Source organism: Carica papaya, chromosome 7, assembly GCF_054855325.1.
Source record: "Carica papaya isolate Zhongbai chromosome 7, ASM5485532v1, whole genome shotgun sequence".
NCBI classification, from domain to species: domain Eukaryota; kingdom Viridiplantae; phylum Streptophyta; class Magnoliopsida; order Brassicales; family Caricaceae; genus Carica; species Carica papaya.
The window spans coordinates 12,615,718-12,632,164 of NC_142315.1; the positions used below are offsets into that span (position 1 = coordinate 12,615,718).

The window sequence follows — 16,447 nt, forward strand, 5'->3', positions numbered from 1 at the left end:
TCCATAAGATTGTACATCGATAAGTAAATCCACTCCTTACTCAACAAAATGGTAAAAGAACCTCTCTTGAGAAGAAACTTTCTTAATATTATTGAGATAATTTCTGAATGCTTACAATGAAGACTTGATGGCCTATTTATAAGGTAAATCGTGTGAATAAAAAGGTAACAAAAATATCTTAATTTAAAATTACAATAACATAGGAAATTAATTAAAATTAAAGTTTAAATTCTTAACTATGATATATATGGTCTTTCTCCTTTTCTTGGCTGATTGTTTTCTTTTCTTACCCCTTCTCATCATGTACTTGAAGCAAGTTAACGAGACCATTATGCTATTCGGTTAATTGGTTAGGCTTGTTTTCCTCTTTCTTTAGTGGGCCATTCTCTTTATGGTCCATTTCCATACTCATATCACCCAAACACTTGAAGCACTTAATAATGCTTTGTCTTATAGTAGTTGCCTTAGAGTTATCGGTTGGGTTATCGGAAGGTTTCTTGCCCTTTCTATCTTTAACCTTCTTATTTTCATCTCTTCAAACCCATCTCTAAGTAACTTGAGGGGTTACACTAATATACCCACTAGTAACTCCTCTATCTCTCAACTGTCTCTCAATCTTTGTAGTCAAATGCACAATTTCCTTGAAGTCAACATAATTCTATAAGTTAAGGATATTGGCAATCTCTTTATTCAGGTATTTTAGGAATCGAGCCATTGTGGCCTCTATTAGTTCTTTAACCCTAACTTGAATCATGGTTATTCCCATCTCCTTATGATATTCTTCCACTGTCTTGAAACTCTAAGGTAAACGTTGTAGCTTCAGGTTCATATCTCTATCAAAATGGGTTAGTACAAAAAGCTTTTTCATGCTGGATCTTAACTCTTTCTAGGTTGAGACAAGTTCATCCTCATCTCATTTCCTGAGAGTGACTAATTGATCCCATCAGGCTTAGGCATATTTGGTAAATTCAAAGGTGGCCAACTTAAGCTTCTTCTCCTTGTTGTAACTGCAGCAATTAAAGATGCAATTGACCTTTTATTTCTATTCTAGGTAGGCCTTAACATCATTCTTCCCTTGGAAGGTTGGTATCCACAATTTAAAGTCATGAAGATCTCCATCCATTTCTTCTCGTCAAACTCCGTGTCTGTCACCAGCATCATCACTACAAGACTATTTCATTTTGCACTATTTGGTGTTAAGCACGACTCTGGTTACCTCCCTGTTCTAACTGATCTATTTGCATAGTCATATTTCCCATCTAAACACCCAATTGGGTAAACATGTCCATGATCCTCTCTTCCATGGTGATGGGTCTATTGTTTGTGCTTTGGTGAGACATAGCAAAGTCCCTGCAAAGACAAAAGTTAGTGAAAACAAATAAACTCTCCCTCACCTTTGCTCCTATTTACCTCACAGTCTCTCAAACCACAACTTCTTCTATCGAGTTAAGTGTTCGGAATCGAATTTGCTTATATTAGGATCTATATGTTAGTCTTACCGATACAACAAAGAATCCTAAGAGAATCTGATTTCTATAAAAGCTTAGAAACAAACACACAAAAGAAGAAATGGTGTGTTTTTATTTATATACTAAGTAACTAGAAACGATTAATCACTTAGATAGGTATTGGAACAAAAGTATAGTGAAAAGATGGAAACTTAGATCACAAAGAATCAATATGGATTTAAAGCATAGGGATCTAATCAATATCAAGGGATATAATCAGAAGTTGTATCTTAATTATACTACGCCAATGACATCTACGCTCTACAACTGATCAAGTTTTTTTATACAACGTCAATGTAAAATTTTAGAACGCAAAACGATATATTAAACTTGAAGCAAACGATTTTAGCTAAAAGTGGGTGAGTTAATCTTTTTTTTGCTTTATGCAACAAAATGAAAACAAAAGTTTTCATACACACTTGGTAGGTGATTTATTCTTTTTTTTTGGCTCTTCAAAGGTTTTCTATCACACAAGAATATGTTTACTCTTCTTTTATATGTTTAAATGTAAACAACGTGTCAATTACCTTATGGTGTGCAATTGTGATACTTTTAGATTTTAGATTTTAGATTTTGTATTTTTTTACTAGTGATAGAAACACAAGTCACTTGAATTAAAAAGATAATATGAATCCAAACGGGATGCAAAACGAACTAGTAACAAAATTTTGAATTATTAATTTATGAACAAGAATGCTAAAATAATAAAGATAGTAGATTCACTATAGCCTAAGCTTTGATACCAACTTACATGGGAGGGTTTGAGGAGTATCATTTTGACTTTCGGAACCTCAACTAATGTAAGAAATCAGAAGACTCGATTGCCTAACTAAACCCCCTACTTGAATCTACACCCACTTATATGGCATACATAACCAAGAGATAGGGAAATAAAAGAGAAGAAAAAATGCCACGACTTATCAGATAAGTTAATTCCAACTCATTAGCTCAACAGGACTTCAAGAAGCTCTCTAACTTTGAAGAACACTCAAAGAAATTAGTCTCAACTAATTTTAAAAAAAAACAAAAGCTTCAAAATTTATTAATCTAAAAGTTGTGATCACAACCTATGAACTTAAGTCTTTATATAGCCTTTTATTTACTAATTCTAATAGGAATATGATTATAAATTCCTATTCAAAGTCTTAAATTTTAATTTAATTAGAAAACAAATACAAAAATAATTAAATACTTAAGTTTTATCTTAAAATAATTAAAATAATTAATAAAATAATATTTTCTCCTTATCCAAATCTTCAAATAGCTTGATTTTCCTTGGACTTCCAATTTGCGTTGAAATTCTCATCCAATTAAGCATAATAATCACATGGGATAATTTGTGGAAGACTACGCCCGTGTCGCGCGGGTGGGCTGCGCAAGTCACATGGTCCTGCCGAGTAGGGCTCCTTCGCGTGTGCGCGCTAGGCGCTGAGCATGTATCTGGCCTGCTACACACATGTGCATGGGGCGCACACGCCAGTTGTTGTCCGCCTGCATGCTCGCGCACGTTGTGGCATGCAGAGCTGTCTGTCTGCACATGCATAGATCCTACTCATGCATGTGTCTTGTCTCGTGCACATGCACATAACTGTGGGGCGTGCGAGTGCTGCTGCGTGCTTAGTCGTACGGGTGAGGTGCTTGCATGTGTGGGTGCCCCAACTCACACGTGTGGAAGGGCACACAAGCGTATCCAATGTGTATCCACACCCAAATCACTTATTGGGCTTCCTTTCGGGCCAGAATTCATGGGCCAAGTCTTTTCTTGGCTGTGAGGCCCAATAACTTCTTTGTTTCTCATCTTTTCTGATTTTGTCTCTTCTTAGGCTGAGGTCTATATTCATTTAATCCAAATTTGCTACCTTAGGCCTATACCTAGGTGGATTCAACTCGAGTACTTTTTATTTGGAAACACTTTCAAATATGTACATGAAGCACGTTGTTGTTTAACCTTTTATGTCCTTCGTTTCTCACAGGAACCTCCTGTTTATCATAAGGTTTTTCCTTAGTTATTATCACATCAGGTATACTCAATAATTATGCTTCTTTATTATACCAAATTCTTTACAATTAGGTATTACGTTTTTATGTATTTAGAACCACTAAATTCTATTATTCTTTGAACGTAAAACAATAGAAATATTATTGTAAGAAATTTTAAGAGATTTAGAAACAGAATCAATGACCACTATTAAGTGGTTTGTGCAAAGGGCTCCATTAAGTGCAATGAACTTAGAAAATGTAGTAGAAACAACTATAAAAGTTTATTCACAATTATTTCAAGATATGGCTTTTTCGATTAACCTAAAGATATATCTTGATGTGGACTTGAAATCATAATTGTAGTTTGAAAAGTTAGCATCAGAATATCTAATTACGTCAAGATGCTCAACCTTCTTATACACAAGCATGTAATTGATGAGTCTCCATAGATATCTCATCACCTTGTTAGCTGTAGCCCAATGGTCAAGACCAAGATAAGACAAATACCTTTCCCAATTATTCATATCATTTTATTAATTTTTAAACATATAAATACATTTTCCTTAGACATTCATTATTTATATGAAATATATTGGTAGAACAAATAGATTTAGTTGACATATATATATATATATATATTCTAGCACAAAGCTATTAAAGTGTAATTAATTTTGATAGAATATGAAATATTATATCAGTTATATTTTGAATTGTTTAGAAACTTATTTTTTATGATTTCCTGAACAATTTCATCTGTCTCATAATTAAATTTAACGTATATATCTCTACTTTAATTTTTAAACATAACTAGTTTATTGTGAATATAATCAATTAACGTACCCTCAAAAAAATAATATATAAATGAAATAAAAATACATTGTTTACTCAATCTTTTAAAAAGTTATAAGCCATAAGTTATAATAAGCTAAACAAAACAAAGTGTGTGTTTGACACAGGTGGTGTTTGTGTTATAAGCTGTTTTCTGAAAATATTTTTATCACTTTAAGAAATAATTTTTTATTGTAAAATAATTTTTAGTAAATGAAAATCTGAATTAACCAACATATCTCTAAAAATTCATATAATCCTAATAAATAACATAAACATTATATATAATATATATAATTAATTTATCCTAAAACGAAAATGCTGAAAGCAAAAATAAATTTTTTTTTTTTTTTAAATTTCTGAATTTAAATCTATTAAAATATATTTTAATTTTTAACTATACCAAAATTACTTTTTAAAATTTGTAACCAAAAGCTGAAATGAAATATGCCCAAAAAAAAAGGTTTAATCAGCCAACCCACTATTACGCTACATGGGCTGAGATTCTCCAAGTGTCATTAAACCCATTACTCTTTAGAAGGGTGTGTGTATAGTCTCTTGTACACACATAAAAAGAAAGATGATATGTACTATAACAATGAAAAATGATCGCATTAAGGTTTTCAATCGACTGGATGTACTATTATATGTAATCATAAAAAAAATATATTGTATTAAAGGAATATATTATTTTAAATGGTAGGTGTAATTTGTACTAAACTTGCAATTCGACTTTATGTGTGTGTGTATATATATATTGAAGAAATTACTGAATAAAAAAAGTTGGAAATGAAATGCATTGTATCAAGGAGAGTGTGGGTTGTGGGTTAACCTAACAAAGGAAGGACATGAAATGTTTAGAAATAAAAATTAAAAGAGGGGATTTGTGGGCATAATAATGTGTGTCTTTTTATGTCTCAATATCTCTCTACTTAGAATTGCTATGAACTAAATTTATCACAATCATTATTAAATTTGTAGGGAGACCATGATTGTCCATTTCAAGAATGGGCATCTATTATTATTATAACTTGGGATTAGTCTATAATTGGGTCCAACTAAATGATGTTGATTGATACCCTTAAAAATAAATTATTTTTCTTCTTCTTCTTTAAGAAAACCATAGAGTGAGAAACTAGAGTTGGGGTTCCTTTACAACCTAATTGCTGGAGATACAAAATGGAAAGAAAGGGAAAAGTAGATTCCCAATTCACATGTTATGTTTGTAGGTTTATATATAGCATGATTATTTTGTCTTGGCATGGCTTGGCTTTAGGGGCCATAATTACCTCCAAAATCAAATTTTATTTAATTCTAATTGTTAAATTATTTCCTACCTCAATTTAAATAAATAAATATATATATATATATCTACATCTACCTACAATGTTTCTATGGCTTAATTATAAACGCAGTCCTTACTTTTTCACTCAATTTTTTTTTTTAAATTTGGTGATTGATCCTTAAATTACTTCAAGTAAGTTCTGGTTTTCATTTTTTTCAAATTAGTTATTGAATTAATTTATTTGTTAACTAAACTAATACTAATACTAATACTAATAGTAAGAGGTAAGTTTCATTAAACTGTGTCTTGATATATCGATTGGCTCACTAACTTTGGAACCTTTAAGATTGTATAACCATGGGTTTTCTCGTTTATTAATAATTGAACCTTAACATACTAATTTACAAGTTTCTTTTAGAGTCACTATTCTTTCTTGCTTTGAGAATTCATTTCTAGAAAAAAGATTCATATGCTAACTAACTAACTAAATTTGAAACCCTTAAGATGTGTATCCATGGGTTTTCTCACATATTAATAGTTGAACAATAACAAACTAGTTTATATTCTTGCTTTCATAATTCATTTTCTAAAGGCAAGGTCCAAAAGACTTTTGTGCCTAAGGATAGTATCCCAACTTATATGGATTAAGCTATCAACTTGATGCATATGAAAATTCAATTAACAATTTTTTTCTGAGCTTATCTACATTATTTATAAGTTTTTTAAGTCATAAAAATGTAGATAAATATAAGATGGTATAAAACTAAGGACATATTTAGTTAAGGTTACCAAGATTTGTTTTTCTAAATTGCTAGCTTTGCTTGTATGTTGTTAAGGAGCCATTTTAATTTCTCACTAGTAGTTATGCCATTATTATGGAAGCTTTAGCTATGTAGGCCTTTTATGCATGAGATTAGTGTTGGAGATAACTTTATATCTTTTTTTTTTTAGCAACATTAACATCCTATTAAAGAGAACAGAAGATTTAAATTTATTAATTCTTTGTCCAAAAGTACATATTAACACATTCCATGGTAGGTTGAACTTCTTTCTTTTGTTTTTCCTAAAAAATAATAATAAGTCATCTATAAATCCTAAGTAGTCCTGCAAATTATTGTCCCTCGAAAACTGCCACTATATTTAGTATTAAGGTGAATTTTGGTGAGAGCTTTTGAACATAGGATCAATAGAAAAGAAGGAAGATGACCTATTTAGTCCAATCATCTTTTTAGCTTTTTCTATTCTATATAAGGTCTATTAATTAGAAAAAATACATTATTGATATACACTGATAAATAACTAAATTACCCTACTTAAAAAGTCCATATTATAGAGAATTTGGATAATAAATGCTCTTTCTACTTTTCAAAAGTTTTTTATTTATCAAGTTTCATCGAAAAACCATCATTGTTTTTTTTTTCCCCCTTTTCTCATAGATTGAAACTTCTCTTGAGCAATGGATAACATTCTCTTATATGTTTCCACCTTTAATGACAATAGTCTAGCATCAAAATGTGACTTTTTACATTTGAAAACTTAAATTGATGGTAAGAATTTTAAAATAAATTTTATGAAATATTGCATAAGAACTATATTTATTTGATTTCTTTCTTTTAAAATAAATAAAACTAGAGAAGCTCTGAACATGATTGATTACATCTCCTCTAATGATATGCCAAAGTTACTAGAAAAAAGCCCAGCAGTGTTATTAGGCCCTAACGTTTTACTAGACCTAATAACGTTTTACTATGTCATCAAAAAATTTCTTCATCTTTTTATTGTCTTTATTTGAAAAATAAGAAGTCAATAACCCATCTAAATTGTTAAGCGAAGCATGAATTTTACTTTTGGAAACATATTTATAAGAATGAAAGGATTATAAAGTTATATCATTGGAGTTATTGGCTTTATTATCTAACTCATCAATAATGTTTTTAATAATGTTCTTCTTCCTCCTATGATTATAGAAAAAAATTAATTAATTTTAAAATCTCCTCATAATATCTAGTTCGACTTTTATTTTTTGCTTCAATAAATTCTCTTTTAGCTTTAACATTTCTTTTAATTCTAGCTATAGAGAAGCTTCCATGAAAGGTTTTTTTATGTTGGATTAAATCTTTAGATTACATTAATATTGATTCGAACTTTCATAGTATTTTTCAGATGCAGCTGAAATGTTATTTGTTTTATCTAACAACTGTTTGTTAGGTACTTTTAATGCTTTGATATAGTTATAAAAGTAGGAGGACCAGACACTTTACACTTCTAAGCTTCCTGCAACCATATATTTGAATGATCATTGAGCCAAACTTCTTTAAACTTGAAAATTTTCTTAATATGAGATATATATTTAAGGGAAATAAGAAATGGTAAGCAGTCTAAAAATGTGAGTTATATGCTCAACAAAAGGCTTTAGGATAAAGAAAATGCCATTTGGAGTTAACTATGCCTCTATTAAGCCTAATGATGTCATCCCAGCTATACTAAAAATCATCACAGAAGTCCAAGATGAGCCCATCCTTGAAGGGGCCTAGAATCTTGGCCCAATAAGTAATCCAATAATGACCCAGATCCTAAGTTCATCTAAAAGACAAGTGTACAATCCACGATGGCCTTAAGAGCTGCTATTCATTTTGGTAGAATGGTCGAAAACTTATTAATGGTCGAAAACTTATTTTAACTCCTTTATCAACTAAGAATCAATAAATCACTTGAAAAGAGAAAAAAGTCACAGAAGAAAAGGAGAATACTACTGCGAGAGAAAGGGAGACTAATACTGTATGAAAAAATAACATTGATGATGACCCCTTGATGGAAGAAAGAAACAAGACTTTATCTAAATCTAAATCAAATAAAGGTATACATGTCTATTAATGCTATGAAAGAATGAAAAGATGGATGGAGAGTTAACTAAAGACAACAACTTATATAAATCAAAATACGCATAGCATGCTAGGCCAACGTTGTAGCACTAAAAATACACGTAGCAACACCTAGCCAATCCTAGGACATCACTACGACATGTAAGATGAGTATTACAGTTCCTAGTCACTACAAGGACAAATAGTGCCAAAATTTTGAGCAATGCAGCACCTTCGTAGCTTCGAATACTGAAACTATTTCTTTTAGATTCAAATTTTAATATGATTATTGAATATAGATGTCTATTGTTCTCAAATAAATTGATTCAAACTACATGTTACCAAAGTAATTTCGTGTATAAATTAATTTATTTAGAATATTAAAATAATTGTATGTATGTAATTCATACATATATTGGTCGGTCCAGAGGAAGATATTTTAGCTAAATTAGATGCATACCTATAGTAATAAATCTGTGATGATTATCAAGTTTTTCCATGTGAATAACAAGTTAATCTCACAAAAGGCTTGTTGTTTATCGTAATTTATTGTTAATATTTGACTATCACATATAAAATACCATTCATAAGGTAGTAGTTGTATTCAAAGATTTAATGCTAATGTTACAGTAGTTATTTTTATATGAGATCCACCTTCATTTAAATTTAATAATTAAGGTTGATACACATGTTTATATAATTTTTGAGCTTGGGTTATTATCTATTTAGTTAATTCTTCTATTTTTATCATATATGTAAGTATCAATTTCATCCATCTGCTAAATGATTTAAATTTCAGGATTTAGAAATAGAATATTAAGATTGCTCTAAGTTCCATGGATTTAGACCTTGCACTTTGAACAAAATGACACCTTTATTCTTCCATCTGAAAGTTTTAATGAGGATAAAAAAAATTGTCTTTAAGAAGTGGGACCCTTCTATTGCATACTCTTATGGTTGTTAAGATGAAAATGGCTTTCAAGGGCTTTATGTACAAGGAGATTGATGCAAAATTATTTCTTGAGGAAATTGAAAACTATTTTGCCAAAAAAAAAAAAAGCTGAGATAAGTAAATTTTTGGCTAATCTATCTTAACGAGGTATAAAAGAAATGGAAACATAAAAGAGCATATGATTGAGATGTCTAATCTCACTTTAAAACTAAAAACATTAAAGTTAAAGCTATATGAGGACTTGTTCATGCATTTGGTTTTTATATCTTTTCCTTCACAGTATAATTAATTCAAGGTCAGTTATAATTGCTAAAATGACAAATGGAATATGAATAAACTCATATCTCATTGTGTGCTAGAAGAGCAAAGGCTTTAGTATAAGAATACTAAAGTGCTTACCTAACATTAACCTCTAAAGACAAAACTAATAAAATGTATAGAAATAAGGATGATGCAGGTGTTCTACCTCAAAGGAAGAAACAAAAACAACAAAATGGGGATTTTTCTTTTTTTAAAAAGATTAATGGACATAGGAAGAAAGACTGCACCAAGTATCATATATGGAATACAAAGAAAGATACACTTATCACTTTAATGTCCTGATCTTGATTACGATGTCATATCTCACATAATGGCTTAAGCACTATCTTTCTAAAGACTTTGTAAAGTATGTAGATAGTGGTTCTTAAGGCATAGCCCCAAAACAAGATAAGAAAAATGATATAACTCATCATGGATCAATCATATTTAATAAATATGGTTCCTCTCCTTTAATATTCTATTTGATTGGGGTATTTTTAGAGAATTTTAGCGTGAAAAAATCTCATTTTTCGTATAATTTAAGAACTCCTAAATTAAGTATTCCCCTTCTAAATCGATGAACAAACATTAGTACTCATTCTAGTCTCTTCCTAGACTTTTGTCTTAAGCTTTTCGAATATCACGAAAGTTTTAGATTTTTGCTTTATCAAATACACGAGTAAAGTTTACGATGTAAGAGAAACTTTCTTAGCATGTCTTATCATAGATCTCATATGTGGATATGGACTAAGTCTCAAACTATTAATGCCCATATTTCATTTCAACTAAATGAAGTCTTGGATATTTTATCTCATAGACACAATTTAAGGACTACATATAATTTATAATCAAATGGTCTAAGAAGCTATCCTTGTAATATTATATTAATTCTAAATTTCATTAACCTGACTTGACCTATAACGTAAAAGATACACTTGGTTTATATATTCGTTAATCATTTTTGTTTATTTTCCACATAAAGTCACTACTATGACTTGGGTTAAAATACTCATTTTTCCATACTTCCGTTACCATAATGAACTGATCAATTAATCATTCCCGCATAACTATCACTTTCCAAAATCTATATGTGTTACCTTAGAAGCAAACATTTTATTATGGTAGTTTTAACCTTGTCCTACTTGACACCTTTAATCGTCTTCTATAACTTCAACCAAATTATCAATTATTTCTTGAGAACTTTCATAGGAAATAGATTTTTATTATTTCTGCCGAGTGACCAAGTAAAATTTCTTTATACCATCATGTTTCATCCTCTTGAAGAGATTGTATTTGTGATAAGATTCGAAAGAGATAAATAATTTGTTATGTTTCTTTTCTTTATAAGATTTGATTAATCATAATTGATCTATTATATTTTTTTGTTTATTAAAAAACAAGAAAAAAAAAATGTAAGCATACCAAGGTTTGATGTGTTGGTTTGTTAAGGGAAAATTAATCTTTGTTATAAAAAGAATAATTTTTCATATCAACTCTATTTTTATTATTATTATTATTTAGTAATAACTATAATAATAATAATAATAATTGTTATGTACAATTGTTTATGTCAAAGGAGCAAAATAACTCTTCAATAATGAAATTAATTACCTTACCATAATGGATTTATTCAAAGAACATGGGCACGTAACAAATTTCTGTGTGAGGATAAATTGTGAATTTATTTATTGATGAACCTTTTTCTATTAAATCTAACTATAAATTATGTACAGACCTTGTAAATTATGGTATGTCACTGTTATTAGATCCAAAACAAAGCATAACATTATTAATTAATAAATTACAATCCAAAACAAAATATATGTATTGCATATTTTTGAAGAAAACTAAGTTTAAAAGAAATATAGATATGATTGAATCGATGAGTTGGGCATAGCCCAATTGGTAATCAGAATAAAGTTGCATGGCAGCACAACTGAGTTTTCAAATACAACAAAAAGTGCCATGACAGACAAAAGGAGTGATAATGGTAGATGGTAAATGGCTTGAATGCCTACGTTCAACAGTGTTGAATGAAAGGAAATACAAGTGATAATATATGTATGAAAATGAGTATAATATATATATATATATATATACATACACGTACAATGACTTGAATTGTTAAGAAGCAGGTGGGTATGTGAAGTTGAAAAATCTAAACCAAAAAAACAAACCATTTCCAGCATACCTTCCGCTCATGTGGGCCTTCTCCTTCCCAAGATCAGTCAGGATATGAGGCTGCCATAAGCTGGGACCCAAAACAGAGACACCTGCTGATCAATCACGCACACAGCCTATGGCCTATATGTTCATAAATATTACATAAAAGAGGCTAAGATGAAAATTAATTTGAAAAGGAAAAGGAGATATAACCTAAGAAGAGCAAAGGATAAGCATGGAAAAAGTTTCAGTTCCATCCCTTATGAGATGCTTTGAGGGCCCTTCTCATTTTGTTAGGGATCACTGTTTATACACACGCATGTACATAATATAAATGTCTGTCCTTGAGAGCTACCTACACAATTGCTTCTACTTTTTCCTCTATCAAACACTAATCAAGTGAATAAAGCTAGCTAATTATTTTTATATGTATATAGTCCAAGATTAAATACAGTTTAAAGTCTAAAGGCTTCAAAAAAAAAATCAAAGAGGTAGCTTCTGATATTATATAACTCATAGATGGCTTAAAAAATAGAATAATAATAATAATAATAATAATAACTCCAAACGATTGGTTGGTGGTATTGGGTTAAAACAATGTGTATTTATATATATTTAAAAAAAAAAAAAAAGGAAGAAAGAGTCAAAAAGCTCATCATTTCTTATCTAAGATTCTGTTCTTGTGGTGGTGTGTGATTGGGAGCCAAAAAGATTATCTAAAGCTGCTTTCTTACAATTTTTTCAGAGCATCTTCACAGAGATGTATGCATGAATGTTTCAGTTCAAAAACACACAAACACCCACAAAAGCATCATGAACAATGACTTGTTAGTACAGAGAAAGGAAACAAAAGCAGCTTTGGTTTTCATAGGAGAGGAATGAAAACAGTATCTGCAATCTCTTCATTTCAGTTCTAAGCAAAGGTCCTCCAGGAGGAATTTGCTTTGTGGTGAGTTGGAAGAAAAAAAAAGGAACGAAAGGGTATTTGTGAAGAGTTTCTCTTCAAAAGTATATGATGAAGCTTCATGAAAAGAGACTGATTGAGGGGGGAAAAAAAATATCAAGATCCATAAATGATATCAACCTTTTTGACAAAACAGAGAAAAAGTTAAAAAAAAGAAACTAAAAAGCTCTTAACCTTAAATCAAAAAGTCCTAATTGCATCACATTATTATCATTACAGATATAGTCCAGTTAAAATCAAAGAACACTTTACTAAATTGACAAATACATGGAAAAAGCAAGAAGAGAGAAAAAGATTTATCCACTTGTGACCTTGTTATCCATTATCAGGAGAATTAGTAGCAAGATTAGAAATTAACAGAAACATGCTTGATTCAATTAGATCCACAGTTACAGAGAGTTACAATGGGACAGGACATTTTGGGCAATTATTTCTAACAAATGTGAGAAGTGAGTGGATAACTAGAGACAGTTCACTGATACAAGAGGGTTACAGAATCTAACCGTGCTCTTTTACCCCAACAAAAAATTGTTGAGATTCTTCTCTCTTCTTTGTACTCCCACCACCATGAAAAGAATTTTAAGAACCATCAAACTCACTAAGCAGGCCTGTTTCTCTTGTGCCCAGCTTTGCCATCTGATTTCAAAGCGCCACTGGAATCTCCTTCTGATGAACCATCCATGGATTTTGTGAAGGAACTGGAAAGATCAGCATAAAGGTCAACCACCCTCCTGATGTTGTTGTTGAGCTCCCTAATTAGACCCACATTCCTGCTGAGGTTGTCAGGGATCTTGGATTCATGGTTCTGGTTTATCTCATTGATGAGCAGCCGGTTCTGATCCAAGATATTCTGGACCTGAACAAAGCTCTTTTGAAATGTCTGCAAGATCTTGCTATCAATCTGGGTGCCATTGCCTAGTCCTGAGAATGTCTCACCGTCCATCTCTTTTGTTTTTTTCTTTTTTTTTTTTTTTGGGTCAGAACTCTATCAAAATCAGAACCAGTCCTGCATCAAGAAACACAAAAAAAAAAGAAAGGAAAAAAAAAAGAAACAAATTGAGAAAAGGAACAGAAAATGAGACCCTGTCTGTCAAGCCATATGTGCTTAATTTAATGAATACCCATAATCATATCCTCTCATTTTGTATTTTCTTCATGCTTCGTATTAGCCAAAACTCAGACATAAGATGAGAACCTTGGGCATTGTTTAAGGCATTGTGCATATGAGACAAGACCTGTAGCAGAAATCATGACCTCCACAGGTTCTACTTTTCACAGAGGGATCATACAACAACAACAATTATTTTATTACAATTACTACTATTATTAGTGTTTTTATTCTTTATTTTTTTCGCTGTTGTTGTCATTGTTATTGTTATTTATGATGAGATGTGAAAAAGCAGATCCCATTTCCATAAAAGGGAACCTTTTTTAATGTACTCAGAAAATACCCACCTAAAGCACAGAGTTTCAAAGAAGAATCTGAAAGAAACCAAAAAAAAAAAAAAAAAATCCAGTCAATGATGCGGAGAAGATGAGCCCCATGGGGGTACGCTACTGCACAGACAGCATTATTAATCTTTACAAGCAATATCACAAACGATTTAAAACAAAATAAAAAAGAAGAAAACCCCAAAAATATGATGACAATTTGATTATTAAGAAAACGAACGAAAACTCCATAAATAATCCGAAAGAGTTTTTTAAAAAATTTCAGGAATAACAGAAAAGAAAGGACCAAATTGCGAACTCAAACGTCAAAAAACCCGTACATGGAAACTTGCAATAGCAGAAGCAAAAATTCCTAAACTAGACAAAAATAAATTAAAAAAAAAACCAGTAATTTTAACGAAGAATCCACAAACAATCAGAATCCCCATTAGCACATGACGATCTCCCCAGAAAAAGCCATGAGTGAGAAAAAAAAAAAAAAAAGCAATAAAAATATGGTCATATGTAAACCACACTGGTCATCAAAATTCCCAAAATACCAATTACGAAAAAACAGTATTGAAACATAAAGAGGAAGCTGGTAAGATGAGAGTCATACTAAGATAAAGGAAAAATATATAAAAATGGAATCCATGAACCCGTTAAACTGGCTGAAGTCCGAATAGAAACAAAAAAAGAAAGAAAGAGAGGAATTATATATATATATTTGTTTAATTAATTATACATACACCTTGTTTTGTTAAAAACACATGTATACAGATACTGATAGACGCATATAATATTGGTACCTTGAAAATCTGGAACATTATATTCTGGGATTGAGAGAAGGAGACGATGGATTCCCGAGGAAGAGAGGAAAAGATCGGCGATTGAATCGAATCTCAGGCTCTAATCTAATCCATGTGTGAGTTAAGTGAATTGTAGAGAGAGAGAGAGAGAGCGAGAGAGAGGGGTTTTAGAGAGAGAAAGAGAGAGAATATGTAGATTTGACAGTCTCGCTAGGACCCTCAGTGTCTAAATATTTTAGCTCTATTCTCTAAATATATATCCACTGAATTTCGTATTTATTGTTTTTTTAAATATGAAATTAAATTTGGGTTAAGATTTCATTCACTGGGTATTACTCCTATGTTTTTGCTCAGATCTATGAAGGAAGTTCAGTTGCTTGCCACGTGGCATATCCGTCATGGTTAGACTCGCCATCAGTTCCGGGCCCACCTCTTGGATTATCTTTCTTCTTCTTTTTTCTTTTTTAATAAATCCGATATCTTAATTCTTTGGTAATAAATTAATAATGTAATATAAAGTTTCTGTATTTGTTATTGGGGCTCCAACCTGTTTGTTTGAGTTTTGTTTATCTTTAATCTTAATTTATAAATTTATTTATCTATTTAATTCTATAACCATAATTTATATTTTCCTTTGTTAATGAATGAATCATAAACATACTTAAATTGATCAACTGCACATGAAATTAATTTGAAATTAAATTACTATTTTGATTCTAATTTCTATTGTATTTGTATTATGTTCTCATTCTTATTTTATAAAATTAGAATTTAAATCAAACTCAAAGTTAAAATTAAATATTACAAAATATTAACGAAAAAACTCAAAATAAATTGTTGAATGAAGATATGTACTTTAATTATTTAAATTCCTTAATGTTTTAAAGTTTTTCTTACATAAAATTTTAAAGACGGTTTATTTTGTAAAAAATATATATATAAATTAATATAGTACTATATTTCTATTTGATGTGGCAGGAGTCTATTAAACTTAGGTGAGATGATGATCAGCCACACTAATATTAAGACACGACCCAAACTCCTATGACAAATAGCAGTGGATAATTTTCCACAATGGGGGAAAGCATCACGGAGCAATTCCGCGTGGAGATAGAAGATTCACGGGTCGTGAACTTTTTTTTAGAAAAAAAGTAATTATAATATCTAAAGAATAAGTATCGGTTAACTTTGTACCACCAATTACAATAATATAGAGGATGCAAGTGTTATTTAAAATGATTGGGTGTAAAACATTTGTAGGTATCTTTTTAAATCCATCATCAAATGCAAGGGCTCAATCCTGGATAGGAAACTACCAAACTGGAGTATGGTAGGGGCAGAGGGAATTTCTGGTTGAGTAGTGAAA

At 30.6% G+C, this 16,447-nt stretch overlaps 1 protein-coding gene across 3 annotated transcripts; it reads right to left on the reverse strand.

Moving 5' to 3' along the window:
- Positions 1 to 13,194: 13,194 nt before the first annotated feature.
- ELF4-L3 (ELF4-like 3) lies at positions 13,195 to 15,318 on the reverse strand. Of its 3 annotated transcripts, XM_022049826.2 has the most exons (3): positions 15,082 to 15,318; positions 14,297 to 14,323; positions 13,195 to 13,847 (listed from the first exon to the last, which is right to left on the reverse strand). In XM_022049826.2, the coding sequence occupies exon 3, from the start codon at positions 13,782 to 13,784 to the stop codon at positions 13,440 to 13,442; it is 345 nt and encodes a 114-aa protein (XP_021905518.1). In that variant the 5' UTR covers positions 13,785 to 13,847; positions 14,297 to 14,323; positions 15,082 to 15,318; the 3' UTR covers positions 13,195 to 13,439. The 3 variants fall into 3 exon arrangements, with proteins under 3 accessions (XP_021905518.1, XP_021905509.1, XP_021905505.2); XM_022049817.2 differs by lacking the exon at positions 14,297 to 14,323 and having other exon boundaries at positions 15,082 to 15,317; XM_022049813.2 differs by lacking the exons at positions 14,297 to 14,323; positions 15,082 to 15,318 and adding an exon at positions 13,963 to 14,290.
- Between the last annotated feature and the right edge of the window lie 1,129 nt (positions 15,319 to 16,447).